General features: G+C 43.7%; 1 protein-coding gene across 3 annotated transcripts in view; it reads left to right on the top strand.

Annotated features, from left to right (window-relative positions):
• LOC8041278 (intraflagellar transport protein 52 homolog) overlaps nt 1–14,037 on the top strand; it is a 45,893-nt gene extending 31,856 nt beyond the window's left edge. For 2 of the 3 annotated variants that reach the window (XM_029993921.3, XM_042286638.1), the window contains exons 7-10: nt 3,409–3,477; nt 7,653–7,807; nt 10,945–11,032; nt 12,753–14,037. In XM_029993921.3, coding sequence (XP_029849781.2) covers nt 3,409–3,477; nt 7,653–7,807; nt 10,945–11,032; nt 12,753–13,049 — 609 coding nt within the window. In that variant the 3' untranslated portion in view covers nt 13,050–14,037. The remainder of the gene's footprint in view (nt 1–3,408; nt 3,478–7,652; nt 7,808–10,944; nt 11,033–12,752) is intronic. The other variant, XM_029993927.2, reaches the window with a different exon arrangement.
• The last annotated feature ends 1,023 nt before the right edge of the window (nt 14,038–15,060 follow it).

The raw sequence follows: 15,060 nt of genomic DNA, 5'->3' as shown, positions 1-15,060 counted from the left end.
GGTGCGTTCATTATGCGAGTGCGTTCATTGTGCGAGTAAATACGGTAGGACAATTTTTCTAGTATTGCACTTATCGAGACACGGTACTATGCAGTGGCACCTCGACCTCTTTCCCTGGGGTCAGTCGTTTGAGCGACCTTACTCGGCCATTTTTAGAGCGCAGCTCTTAGGCGCCTGTTTCTGGCTTGAGCGGCGTCGCCGTCGGCGTAACCACGTGGTACATTATGGGAAATGCCCCATAATGCACCACGCGAGCCCCCCCCCCCCCCCCCCCTTTGGCACAGTAACTGCGAGCCCACCCCCAAGGTCACGTGACCCCCCCCCCCCCGGAGGAGATTGAAGAATCCCCTCAGTACCCTTCCATCCTCCTCCTCAAGAGCTGCACTCTAATTCGACGTTACAGGGAGTTGTAAACGGCTTTCACTTTTTTTAAAATTTAAACTGTAACTTTGTTGTTTTCACTGTCGTTGAATACAGTTTATTACTAATTTTTGAGCTCAGTATTCGCCATGAAGTGCAAAGCTGAACTAGTATACATAGATTTCCCATTCTGTACCAACCCTCCCCCAAAAATCTCAGTGTTTTTTACACCGCAAAAATAAGCTGTGCATCACCGAACGCTCATTTCCCCCCCGCAATGTAGGGCTAGTGGTCCGAACCAGATGCCAAAGTTTCAGCCCCAACCGTTATCTTATTCAAAAGTTATAAGTGATTATCTGAGAATTTCAATGGGAAAATGGAGCCCATTTTCACCTGTTTCGGTAAGTGGCACTATAGAGCTGCATGTATTCGACAGTGCGGTCGGCTGCCAATTTCCCATGAAAAATTTAAGAAAATTATATATAACTTTTAGGGTTGTGTGAATATTTGAATTTTCAAATAGTAGCTTCAAATAATACGCTCTTCAATATTTGCTTCGGATTGCACTGCAATATCCGTGTATTTCCAAGTGTTGATCGCGGAGGGATAGCCCTGTTGAGAGGTTGAGCGCACTTTTTACCGAGCATCAGCACACTGTAAAGAAGCAGCATCCACGGAAGCGAGCTTTGTGGGTGTTGCTTCTCTGCAGTGCACCAACTCTTGGTAAGAAGCGCTAGAACCCAACCTGCTGCCATGAATGTTTCAAAAAGTACAAATATTGCAGTTGCATGCATAGGAGAAAAGCACATTTTCAAATCGGGATAGTGCGCGCAAGTGCTTGGTGTGCTTAAAAAAAACAAAAAAACTTGCAGTGAAATTTTCAAAATTCAACTGTGCCTATTATGCAAGAGTATATGTTAGGCAGAGATGCACTGACAATCTGCTTTGATGATTTGTGATCCTCTTCTTTGTTTTTTTTTTCAAATTCGAGATTGTAGAACGATACTACTTGCATACAGTAAGGTTTACAAATCCGCTTGAATATTTAATTTTACGTCAAATCCATCGTTTACCTGCCATCTCAATGTAGGCATTGGACTTTCTGCTGCCACAGTCTATTAATATAATTAGATTTAAATTGACTTAGCTTATCAATGGACACACATGGAAGCTTGGAAACAACGTTCACGAGTTCAGCTGAGTTTTTGTAAGTGCATAGTGCAGCAATAGCGAAAGACTTATAGAAACTGTTTGATATTCAAGTAAAAAATACTCAACCAAAACCACCATTCACTTTCAATTTGCTTCAAACTCAAAATCTTATTATTTGCACATGCCTAATAAGCCCAAAATGAAATTGTGGTTAGTGCTGAAATTTTGGCATCTGGTTTGAACTTTTTGTAGAGAAGTGCCAAAAGAATAAACAGGGACAAGAAGTTGACATAAACACTCGCACCATTTTTTATGTCAACTTCTTGTCCCTGTCCGTTTTTTTGCCACTTGTCTATGATTACAAACCAACTGGACCAAATTGAGACATTAATGGTTTGAACTACTAGTGTTACATTTGGGCGGAGAATAAGTGTTCGGCGATGTGTAGTTCATTTTTGTGGCGAAGAAAACCCTCTAAAAGTTTTTTTGAGAAACCTGTATGTGGCATTACATGTAAAAAAAAAAATGACAGCTCAGTTTGGAGTGGCAAGGAGAAAACTAAAACTGAGATCACTTGAAAGTGCACCCAAGTATACTTGGGCGTGGCTCTCAAAGGGTTAAAGATGGCAGTTAATCGACAGTTGTCACTGGGGGCAGGCGTGTAACAGAAGTAGTCACCATGAAAGAAGTAAACTTGTACACCTTGTTATCTGCAGCACGGTGGAAGCAGTGCGTACGAGTCATTGCGGAAGTAAATGCTTGTTGCACACATGTTGCTTGCTTTTAGTGCCCAAGTGTTGCTCATGTCACTTCCCTGCATTCCCCCTTGCCACGGAGGAAGTGCACAAAGCTTCTTCTTTGTACCGTGGAAGTGAAGCTTGAAATAATTAGAAAAAATGCGTAGCAAATTGCTGGGCAATGTACCTTTCTGGAAAGTAGCATGTGCCCTCAAGCGGCGCACGAGGCATTATGGAAAGAGTGAGGGTCGCCGCTCCGTCGTCCGCTGTGATGTTTTGAGGGCACTCGCAACAAAAATCGCCCACTGGGCCCTCCTCAATCAATGCGTCGCAACCATTCTTTCTTAATCTCATCCTTCGGAAACAGATGCCATGACGGGTAACAATCTTTCAAAGTGTCGTGGTTGTACCTTTGGCATGCAGCACATCTGTCCACTGTGGCTTCGACCTTGCATTATGACGTGGCTTCGGCTTCACACTTTTTTAAAAAATGTTGAGATCGCTGGAAGGGCCCTAAAAGAACTTCAAACTCGAAAGTGAAGCGTCGTCTGCTCACAGCGATACGCGGCAGACACTGAGAAGAGCGTGATCGCGGGACGCGGGCGAACACGACACTTCAGGGGTCTGGACGGTCCAGACGTGGGAAACTCGAGTTGCAGGACGACTCAATCTTGGACATCACGGCACTATCGCAGATTGCGCGGTAACTTCAAATCCGGCTTTGGGAAATTGTTTTTTCACTTCACAAACACCGAGTTCCCAGGTTTTGAATTTTGTGGGTAATGTCCAGGCTTCGTTTTTGATTGTTCTGGATAATAAAAAAAAATATGATTTTGACCATTTGGCCATTTCAAAGGCATTGAGTTATGTTCATGGGTACCAGTTAAAACCAAAGTGTGAGCTCCTCAAGATAAATCATTGCGCCAATCGATTTTGTCGAGCTTCCAGGTTCTTGCAGTAGCATCAATCGCTGCAGTACATCTTAAATTGTTAAAACTTCATCATAAAAATCTGTGGAGAAATCATGCCAAATTATAGTGAGTGGCAATTTACCTGCCACATTGAGCTATGAAAGTTGAGCTTACACTTGCTTAATCAGTGTAACAGCAGATTTGAGCAGCATCTTTGAATGATTTCTCTAACCATTTTGTTTCTTCAGGATGTCTTGTTTCAGTTTCTGACGAGTGATGAGGTCCATCTGAATGCCATTGATGCTGGAGATCCTGAGGTAGGAACTGTGATCTCTTTAGGACATATTGGGTGCTTTTTTTTAGTTTTTATTGGACAGCAAACATTGACGTTGAGTTAGTCGCAAGTCACGCTGTCTCACTCGTAGGTGTCACAAACTTTATATTGCAGTTGACAATAAATGTAGTAAGAATGCATATTCAAAATGTTTGTCAGCCTCTTTGGCATAATTTTTATTAATGTTGACAGTCTTCCAAGCGTTTTAGTTTTTGTCGTTCACACGTTTGCTTTTATGTGGTTTCAAAGGTCAATCTGCCTTTGCCTTTTATGTTATATAACGTGGCAATGTTCACATTTCGATGACTATTCTAATTGCACGAAGGTTGCAATAAATAGATTGTTTTTTAAGAGCATAATCCCCGGTTGCAGTTTTTAGTGCATCTATGATGAATATGAGTGCAAACGCCATTCTGCGTGGCACGCGGTATTACCAATGCCCCCTGTAGAATGTTCCACAAAGCTTAAATGCATGTTGGGGTCGAGACAAGTAGCCTTCTGCGCTTTTTGCACTGTCCTCTCCTCTCCGGATCATCCGCATGTGCCGACATGTAGTGGCCCATAGAGTTGTTACAATAAACGCTAGAGGCTCAGCTGGCGCTAGTGTGCTGTTGCATTTTGAAGCAGGCAGCAAGCAGTCAGAAATTGACTTCCGGTAATGCATTTCTATGGCAAAAAGCGAGTGCATTTTCTCTCTGCGCTCGATTATAAGAGCAAATATCACAAATAATGTGTACGTACTAGGCACATTGTAACGTTTCTCAGTCACGCAGACGAAATATTTGGTCAGTTACAGCATTTTTATTTAAAATTCGTGGCATGAAAAACGGTGTTAAAACCGCTTCGTACGTGTATTTATGTGCACTGTCGGACACTGTTAGCGCGAACACGGTGTTGACGCTTTCCAGCATGGGGGATATACGTGCCAAACGAACGAATGACATGTGGAAAACCAAGAAAGACGGCAAAAACTACGCAGTAACACTGGGTAAGTAACTCCTTATGCTTGCAGACGATCAAAATAAGTTGAAAGTCACGTAATATAGTCCGAATAAATAAGTACTGCTTCATTCTTTCTGCTCATGAATATGTGCGAAGATGTTTGTTCTGTGTTGAAATCATCACCCGCACGCTCCAAATCTTTGCAAATAGGGGGAAGCCAGAGGACAGGTGCGCGATAAAAACTGCCCAACATAGGAAATAATAAGAAAACACACCTTTCGTAGCCCACATACTTTATTCTTTACGTTTCGAACGTTTTTTTTAACCACTCGTAAGATGCACGACGGGGTCATTTTCATATAGTGAGAGGACAGGCATATTAGCAATATATAAGCACCAACGGAAAGCTGGCGAACTTTGAACACACTCTACATTCCTTTCGATCGTTATTTTGCTTAAAATCGTCGCTCGTTTCTACATACCTGCCATGGAACAGAGGTTTGGGCCTGAAATATAGGGAAGTTTAGCATCGTTCAGTGGTAAAAGAAAAATGCTGTAACTAAAGCAATTACACTTTCACAATATTAATAAAGGTACATACTACCCGGCACAACCAAAATAACAAAAGCTATTCATGTTATTTTCCGGCGACGAGACAAAATTCACGTGCGTTTTCCCATAGGAATACACAGGAAGACTGGAAAAGTAGACTGCATGCTGTCTGCTTCAATTTGCAACCGGAAGTCCCATAGACACTAGCGCCAGCTGAGCCTCTAGCATTTATTGTAATAACTCTATGTAGTGGCCTCCGCCATTTGTAGTGGAACGATTACCGCACGAGAATAATTCGGAGCGGCGTTGTACTTGTTGCGGGACAATTTGCGATTTATTTGTTGCGTTGTGCATTGCTTTTGTGACTTCAGGGAACGACGAATATCGCCCACACGTGCACCGCCGTAGCCTCTTGTTTGTGACAGTGCATTCTGCAGCTCTTTGCTCTCACAAAACAAAGCAAATACAGCCCTGAAGCGAATAATAAAAACAGTTACACTCAAATAAATGTTTACTAATGAAAGGGCTCTGGGTCATTGGTCAACTGTTTCGCCGACCGTTCTTCACTAGCAAACGATCCAGAAGTGCACAGTGGTACAATGATTGTTGGAAGTGAAATGTCTCGTCCACAAAGTACCTTTGTTTCTATGGAGATACCAACAGGGGGCACTGGTAGTATGATGGGCCACTTGGAGCGGTGTTCACACTCGTTTCGATTGTGATAGTACATCCACTATAAGTGTGTTCAGATAAGATTGAACATGCGAGTCCGGTTCACAATTTTGTTTTTCTTTGTATTTTTATATTTTACTCCCTAATATGTGGAGGGAACGAAATCAAATGTTTTCTCAAAAAAACAAATATCTCTATAGACCGTTCCATTAGGGTCATAGCAGAGAGGGTAAAAGAGAAAAAAATGCACTCCCCCTCTCACCCCGCATTTCGTCCGCTCCGCCGAGTGGGCTGTAGGTAGCGTCCGGCTGGCATGCCAACTGTTTAAAATCGCATCATTTTGGAACTTTTAAGCGCAGATGCGCAGATTTTGGTATGCCAGTTGTCGTGTAATACTATGCTAAATAAAAAGACTCACAGGGTCCAATTGCGCTGTTACCTGCGTGCCAATAAAAAGAAAAACAATAGGGAAAACTGTGTCAGATTGGCCAGTGTCTCTGGTGAAAAGTAAATCCGGTTGCTGTACCTTTTTCTACGATACACAAGTTCGTGCTGGTGTAGGCCTTTAGCGACCAGGAGTGGAAGTCTGAAATAATAAATAAAACATGCTCTCCTGCCGCAATACACGCAGTAGTTGAGGGTAGTACTGCCGGCTGACTCTACTGTTATTTAAGTAACAGAAAAAAGATATGCTAGTTGATCCATATACAGAAATAAAACAACAGAGAGCTATAGGATGATTCTGGAGTAGCCATAACTATTCTAAGAACGCGAACCACTTCACAACGGCAGCCACGAGCGAGAGTTCGATGTTCTGTACAGCCCGCCGACACAGCTCAAAGATGGAGAACGGCAAGCTCCCGGTTTGTCGTCTGCTAGCGGAGTCGGGCGCGTGCCCTCTCTCTTGTTTTACCCCGCCGAACCCGCTGAACTTCCCGGATATGTGGAGAGGGCGCTGCGGTCAAACAAAATAGTGCCGCCCAGAGAGCGCTAAATGGAATGGTCTATAGATAAAGAAGCATGACTGCTCCAAAAACGACAATGCTGTTTTTGAGCTTTGTCAATTCTGTCAAGTTTGACTGCATGTACATGATAGCCAAACTAAAAGAAAAAAAAAAAGAAACTGATTATTTTTTAGCAAGCAGTGATTTATAGTTACTACATTCTTGATTTTTTACAGTATTCTAAAAATTATATATTGTGCGTACAAAATTAACAGATGTGGCTGTTTGAACGTTTCGACCCCATTTTTGTAACTCGTGATATTGTTATGTGTTAAGAATATTAAACTGAAAATTTTTTTCATATGCCCTTTATAAATGTGTCTCTTATCCAAAAATAAATTGCTGCTCTAGTTTAAAATTCAAAATATTTGCAGCGCTTCAAACATATCCAAAATTGAAAAGTTGCGCAACTTCAACGTGCAATTAAAAAAAAAAAATCTTCAATCTTTTTAAAATTTGGAGAAATCACTCTCCCTTACATCCTCGTAAAATTCCATTAAAAACATGTTGCATCATTTTGCCTCCGTAAAAGTACAGCGCTTTGAAATGTACCTCCCCACGTGGACATGTTTGCCCAAGGTCACGGCCGCAGTGTGGCTGTTTTTCAATTTTTTTGTTTTGAACTTTTCACAATGTCCTGTTTTTTACTTGCGCACAAGTTTGAATTATTTATCTGGACCACTCTAAACACATCTATGAAGTGCATATAGCTCAGGACAGCAGGTCGAAGCATCGAAGATGCAAACTAAGACGAGCCCGCCCTTCGTGCTTAATTGTTGCATATGCCACTGCAGGGTCGCGCCAACTGAAACACAACCACCGGCACGAGACACTAGGCTCGATAAAAAAGAAGGACATATATAACCTGCTGTATGGTATGTGCGTGTTCTATTGAGTTCAAACAATAGCGGATGCGACCGGGTACACCGGGTTGATTTGTGTGATGGTTGGAAAGAAGGCACCGAGCAGATAGAGAGTGGCCCCGCAGGTTTCGGACTATGGGCCCATCCCAGCCCTGGGGTGCCTGTCGGAGGGTCCGTTGAGCTGCCTCCAGGAAGGGGAGGAGCCTCCTGCCGATCCCACGGAGCTCTTCCAGCAGCAGCTCTACTCTCTGGACAACTCCCTGCTGCCCAGCGTCATACGGTCGGCCTGTTCTCTGCACATTTCCTGTTTTTATTTATTGCTTTATTCTAAACATTGGGGACCTTTTTTGGGCCCTGGCAGGTCCCACAACAAAAAGAGCAGTAACGCAGCACTGCGCACATACAACAAAAAAAGATCCCGCTGTTAGTTCATTAGAAAACAGGAGTACTACATAATGATAGTAGCAATTAACAGAAAGCACATAGCAACTTATCGTAGATCTTGCAGGTACACTGACATGTCGTGTTTATTATAGCGACTTTAAACGATACTGTTATCGATAACAATAGCGACATAAAACATGACAAGAATTGAGACCAATATTTGTTCCTGAACGTGGAAAGGCTTAAAAGTTACTTTAAATTCCACTGAAATAATGTAGAAATCTTTGAAATTTTATTGATTATTTACTCGGCACTTATACATATATTTTTAATGAATGTCGATGGCATTTCTTTGTGAGACGAATCCAGTTTTTATTACGCTCACGAAAATCGTCCTTTGTCGGTTATTTATGCGCACCCCCAACGATCCTGTTCATTAGGACATCGGGAATCAGTCTGGTTCATATTTTTCCTCATTATATTATTCTATTTTACCTTATTTTCCCGATGTGGCACGCAGTATTGCCACTGAAAAATCAGAAACTTACTCTGGGATTCTTGAAAAACCGCTAATTTTGAGGTGCGCACAATTTATTGCTATAATTAGTCTAAAAACAGAACAATAAATAAAAGATCCCTTAGAAGGTAGTTACGTTCCACGCAGATCGCTTCCATGCACAGAACAGCGTCCATTGCATGATCTTACTGTCATACCAGGTTGTAGGTGTCACCAGTGTAGGTGTCGTCAGCCACACCTGGCGACGTGCTCCTCCATTGTTCCAATCTTTAGCGCAATATTTTGTGGCAGTTCAAAACTTTAGTGACAAAATTCACGTGCTTTAGAAAAAGCTCAATTTTCCAGGGCATGTGAGTTGTCTAATGTTGCTTGGAGCTTCCAATAACCGCTCTCGAAGCTTAGGATCCTAATCTCCCCTGTTTTCAAAATGTTTGTGCATAGGTCATTTAGTGCATTTCACTGGCAGACTTAAAAGAGGAAATCCCACCTAAATCACTCGGAAGCGTGTCTGGAGCTTCGTCACTGTAATATCTCAATGGCGTTGCAAGCGTTTCACTCGCAACAATTTTTCTGCCAGAAAGCAAGAAAGACGACCCCGTGAGTCTAACCTACCACAAAAATTAAGTAGTTTATGAATCATAAATGTAAATTCAAAAACATTTAAAAGCGAAAAAACAAAAAACAAGAAAAAACGCTAACGTGACTTGAAAATTGCTAAAAATCCCACCGCCCGCAAAACGCCCATTTCTCCCGCTAGACGACCGAGAAAACTGCTAAATTTAGTGGAAAAACCGCTAAATTAGCAACACTAATGGCACTTTCTGGCTTTTCCAGAAAGTGAAGGTTCGCATGCACGAAGGAGCTACGAGGCTTAAAATGACGACACCAGGGTGGTCCAGGAATTGCGAGTGTTATAAAAAGTAAATACATCGTCTAAAGAAAAGCATTGGCATTAGCGAAAATTGCGTTAAAAGGTGGAAAATAAGTGAGCTCTCGCGCAAATATTTTGGGGACTGGTGGCAGAGTGTGTTGGGGGTACATTGCAGCTCTGTGCATGTGGATATCCCCGGGTTGGGCTTTGAGCCCTCAGGACCCCAGGATCCCTGGGGTCCTCTACATCGGAGACACCAGACGTCCATTGGGGCCGATCAACTTCCCACTGTCTAAACAAACACGCAACACAGTTACAAGTGAAAAACGTTCAACTGTGGTAGTGTAACTAAATTATTTGTGTGAAATCAAACAGATTTTTAGATTTGCCCACGTAATGGGCAGTGTAACTCGGGTCCTTAACACTGGATGCTGCGCGACCCAGTTAGCCCAGAGATATCAGCACCTTGTGGAAATTTACTTGCTAGTGTCGAGTACCAAACCATGCCACTGAAGTTTGTGTGACGCGTGGGGTCTAAATGGCAGATATTTGGCCGTGCGGGAAAAAAATCGCTTTTTTGGTTCAAATGTGTTGCACTCTATATTGTTCATCTTTTACGGAGATCCGCAGCCTTACATTCCCTACCAAGGACGAGTGTGAACCACACATTTAACTTTGCATTGCACATACTTTTCAAAAATGTTAGAAGAGAGCACACCCAAAAATTTAGCGTGTGCACTTTCTGAAATTAAAGTTTAGTAATGGTTATAATGTGGAAATGTTTATTTTCTTTCGAGTAATCCTCTCTCATTCCTAGAAATGGCACTGCAAACTTTGACATGTAGCAGAAGTGCCAAAGGCAAAATAGTCTGTAGATAGTAGCTGTAAGTGAAGTGCACGTGCCTATGAGGCTTATTTAGACGTCTCCTCTGGTTTTACTTACCTGCACTACGTGCCACCACCATGGACCTAAAATATTTTTGCACATTCCGTATTTGTGGGTTAGTGATTGCCACATTTCTTTGAGGGTGTGCGAGGAAGGAGGCAGACCCGGGACACGTGAATAAAATAATTAGAGAAAAGAAAAACGTATATAAAATGAAAATTAGACCGATCAAAAAAGAAAGCCATTGCAAAACATCCAATGCAGAAATAAATTATGAGTGTTTGACACAGAAATGAATAAACAGTTCAGTCCGAATCCATGGCGACGGTTCATTGGGGCCCAGAGAGTTGCGTCACTCGCACGGTGACGGCTCGCTTCCCTGGTGAGGATCTTGCGACAGACTGTCCCGCTTCCTCGGTGCGACGCCGAGGCAAACTTGCGGGACTTGGTGGGAGATTCTCTCGCTTCCTTGGAGCGAGGCCAAAGGCAGGCTTCCGGTACTTGAGGGACTGCAGGGCCGGCTCGATGGTAAAGGCTCGTCCCCTGGAGTACAGCCGGGTTGGATCTTAGGAGTGAAGCCTGGACGCCAGTGCATGCGGCCCTCGGGAAAACCGGCGTTCGAATGCCCGCTCATGCTTCTCGCGTTCCTCGCCAGTACCGCTTCTCTTCTCCTCGGACTTCAAAACCGCGACAGTGATGGTACTTGCAGCATTCTGAAGAAATTAGTGATCAGTAATCTGGGCTATCCGTCATCTTCAGGGCATACGAGGAGGTGGGCGTGCCCCACGAACCCCTGCGGCTCATCAGCCCCCAGTTTGAGAGCCCCCTGCCGCCATTGCAGCCGGCGGTGAGTGCAAGCAATAAATTGTGGCACATTTGCTAGCCTGAAATTTATGAAAACGGTGTTGCACCTGCCAGGCGGGCTGTCTTTACAAATGGTGGTGCACTGACCAGCAGACAGTTTTTACAAATGGTGGTGCACTAACTAGCAGAGTCTTTGCAAATGGTGGTGCACTGATTAACATACAGTCTTTGCAAATGCTGATGCAATGACTAGCAGGCGATCTTCACAAATGGTGGTGCACTTACTAGTAGACGGCCTTTACAAATGGTGGTGCACTGACCAGCAGACAGTTTTTACAAATGGCGGTGCACTAACTAGCATAGTCTTTGCAAATGGTGGTGCACTGATTAACATACAGCCTTTGCAAATGGTGATGCAATGACTAGCAGACAATCTTCACAAATGGTGGTGCACTGGCTAGGAGTCTTTGCCAATGGTGGTGCACTTACTAGTACATGGCCTTTACAAATGGTGGTGCACTGACTAGGAGTCTTTGCAAATGGTGGTGCACTTCCTAGTAGACGGCCTTTACAAATGGTGGTGCACTGACCAGCAGTCTTTCCAAATGGTGGTGCATTGACTAACAGACAGGGCAGACTTTGAAATGATTGTGCACTCAAGCGAATGCTGTCAGTGTTCGGCTGCTTGCCGCGACATTTAGGTACGTTAGCTTAGCGCTGCATAAGAAACAAAAACAGATAATTTATGTTGTCCCCATGGGTGCTGTTCTTAACTAGCCTTTAGGGGCACAATGGTTGGATGGATAGATGAATGAGTGATCTCTGAAGATTCCCTATACTTTTGAAAATGTGCAGGCAAAAATTGGGAAAGGCTGTGGGGCAAACATTTATTTTGGCCGAAAAATCTAGATTTAGGTAAAGGATAATGTATAAGAATATTTGAGTATCTGGATATTTAGTGCTTAACTGGATGACCGCATGACATAACCGGTTATTCAAATAGCTGGTTATCCGGTTTTCAGATTAAAATCTGGTAATTCTAATAAACGGATAACCGATTATCTCTATTACAAATGGTGGCATACTTGTTAGTAGACAATTTACTTGTGATGAGTTATATTTGCTAGCGGCTGTCCTTGCAAATAGTGATGCACTACTTAACAGAATGTCTACAAATGGTGGTGCTCTTCCTAAGAGAGTCTTTGCAAATGGTGGCACATTTGTTAGCCAACAATATTTACAAATGCCAGCATATTCTTTAGCAGACAATCTTTGTGCATGGTGGGGTACATTTAGTGCAATCCACCCGACACGATAATGAGAAAACTCGAAAATGCAGTCGCCATAACCGATTATTGTTGTATCTGGACTGTGGATGCCCAATGCAAAAACACATGGTCCTCTAGAAACTGATTGTTATAAGCGGCACTATATCGAATTACCCGCTATGTCGAACTGGCAGATGGTTTTTTGGGAGTTCGATATAAATGGGCTTGACTGTACATGGTTATTTGCAGTATCGTTAAAAGTGGATTGTGCTGTATTAGCAGGCAGTCTGACTGCCTGCTAGTCTGCAGCTGTGCATTATACTCTCGTTGAGCGTGTTTGCCGCCTGGGGATCCACTAACGATGACGTGCAGGCCTCGTCTTCTCGGTGGTCCCGCCATATCTCTGGCCACCATGAGGCCATAGCCATGGCTGTACAGACAACTTGGAGAAGTTTCTGGAATAGAAAGATCCCTCAGTAGTGAACAACTTTGCAGGTGTTTCCACCGTCCTTCCAAGAGGCCAGTCACCCGGCCCTGGAGCTCTTCGACCTGGACGAGGCCCTGAGCTCCGAAAGCAGGCGTCTAGCGCAGCTGGCCAACAAGTGCACCGACCAGGACTTACACTACTACCTGGTGCAGTGCGGCCAGGTGGTGGGGGTTCCCACCTCTTCGGCCGATCCCCGGCAGGTGCTCGAGCACGTGCTTGCACACCTCGTGGAGTTCCGCAAGCTTAACCAGCTCAAGCTCCCCTACCAACCAGTTTTGAGTCCAAACTCTCCGCAAGCCTCGTAATCCCTCGGAAGCATTTGGTGTGTGTGTGGTTTCGAGAACTATAAGGTCAACCTTTCTGTTGTAGCCAATATTTTGCGAATTTGGCCCAGGCAGGAGGCCCGTAGCAGTTGCAGGAGGAGAAAAGATGACCGGCCTTGAATCTCGGATGGAACTGTTGTATTTGTGCCGATCTCATGTGCTCGTCTTTGTCGCTAGACGGCTATCGCCACATAGTCCCCTTAGGAGACAGAGTCTTTCGAGACTGAGGTCTTGAGAATCTTGCAAAAGGTTGAGGAGCAAATGTGGTGGCTCGCACGGAAGGAAATTCGGGCTGCTGGGCGAGCGCGTGGGTCACAAAAAATGCCAGCTCGAGTCATTTAATGCACACCACTCGTCGTATTTCTCACCAGATGGCTATCACCACAGACCTTTCCAAAAGTTAATCGAGCAACTGGTGGCCGACATATTTTGGGCATTGCTTCCTGCGTGAAGTGTAGGATGCAATGCATGCATAAAATCTTACATAAGCTCTCCGGCTAATGTAAAAAAGTTAAGTCATCATCTAATCGATTGGGGAGCTGTACTAAGAAACACCAATCCCGCTTTGCTACCTTGTGCTGGAGAGGTCTACTTCTTTCCACTTTCGTGTGGAAGACACTACATTGCCAGGCTAGACGTTGTTTCAAATGACCGACTGAGAGGACGCAACATTATCAAAGCCAACTCTGGACACCTGGGAATTCATTCCTAGAATTGCGGCTGTACGGAAGGCCTAACCAACTGCACCATACTAGGCAGGAATAAGGACCAAATTACTGAAGAGATTATCGAAGCCAAAAATACAGAGCAACTAAACGACCAGTGCGTCAGCACCCTATCTCTATCTTTAGCGAGGGAAGGAGTTATATTAGCCACAAGTGCAAGTCAAAAGTAGCAGAGATTTTGAATTGTATCTTTTAATGAATTGAAGAGCAAATGACGACAACATTAAAAAAACAGTTGTTGGTCAGTGCTGTGCGTCTCTCTTTTTGTGTGCCTGAGCAAATTGTCTGCTTTTGTGTGCTGTAACATCGGAGGTTGAAGAACCAACTTGCCCAAACTGCAGTCTAAACAATGCTTGTGTTTTTCTTTTTGAAGGTTGTTTTCTAGCAGGAAGTAGCCATAGGGGACACAACCATATGCTGTAAAATTTGCTGCCCACCTGGGTACACTCTTTTGAAGCAAAGTCATGCGTGCACTAACAGTGTTGTGCAGTGTACATTAAGGATAATGACACCCCTTAAACAAAAGTTTTTGCCAGGCGATTTATTATGGTGTCAGAAGACAACGCAATCAATATTTTGCTACAGCGTCGCACATATTTTTAACATAGTGAAAAATCGCAACTGCTTGAAACTGAAACTGGACTGAATTGGGGAGGAAGGAATATAGAGGAGAGAGTTCCACCAGAAGTCACTTGGCTGTGCAAGTTTTTTTTAATCATCGTATTTGCAGCTTTTTAGAAGCCATAAAAAAATGGGTATCATTTTTTTCTATATTTAATATTGAGTGTGTTGCGTCGATGACCCCCAACTACTTGCATTTGGTGCTTGCGTCTAAACCACGCACGTGAGCACACAGAAGAGAATGAGCGTGACTCAAACTGGCCATTCTAGATCGACAGTTTTCGGGTGGAAAGAAAACGAATTTCGAGCCACGTATTGTGTTCTGGGTAGTTAGGCTCTCGTATGTAATGTACAAATAAAAACTTAGGCGAGCATAAATACCCTGTCAGTGTCTCTTTAAAGGGATACTGAACCGAAATTTAGATTTCGCAAAATAAGGCCGCAGGAGCGTTAAACGGGATACTACGAACTCCAAAACAGGAAAAGAAGGGCGCGATCAAGCGAGTTCTTTAACGTAACTGTCCCCCGGGAGAATTTGAGAATGAGGGGAAGCGGCCTCGCTTCTCTCCTCCTCGCTTCGGTTCACCAGCTTGACGGGATGTAGCGAGGAGGAGAGGGAATGGGAATCATAATGTGCCTTGTCTCGT

This window comes from Ixodes scapularis, unplaced genomic scaffold (genome assembly GCF_016920785.2).
Source record: "Ixodes scapularis isolate PalLabHiFi unplaced genomic scaffold, ASM1692078v2 PGA_scaffold8__174_contigs__length_109621045, whole genome shotgun sequence".
Classification (NCBI taxonomy): Eukaryota; Metazoa; Arthropoda; class Arachnida; order Ixodida; family Ixodidae; genus Ixodes; species Ixodes scapularis.
This window is presented reverse-complemented; position numbering and strand designations above follow the sequence as displayed.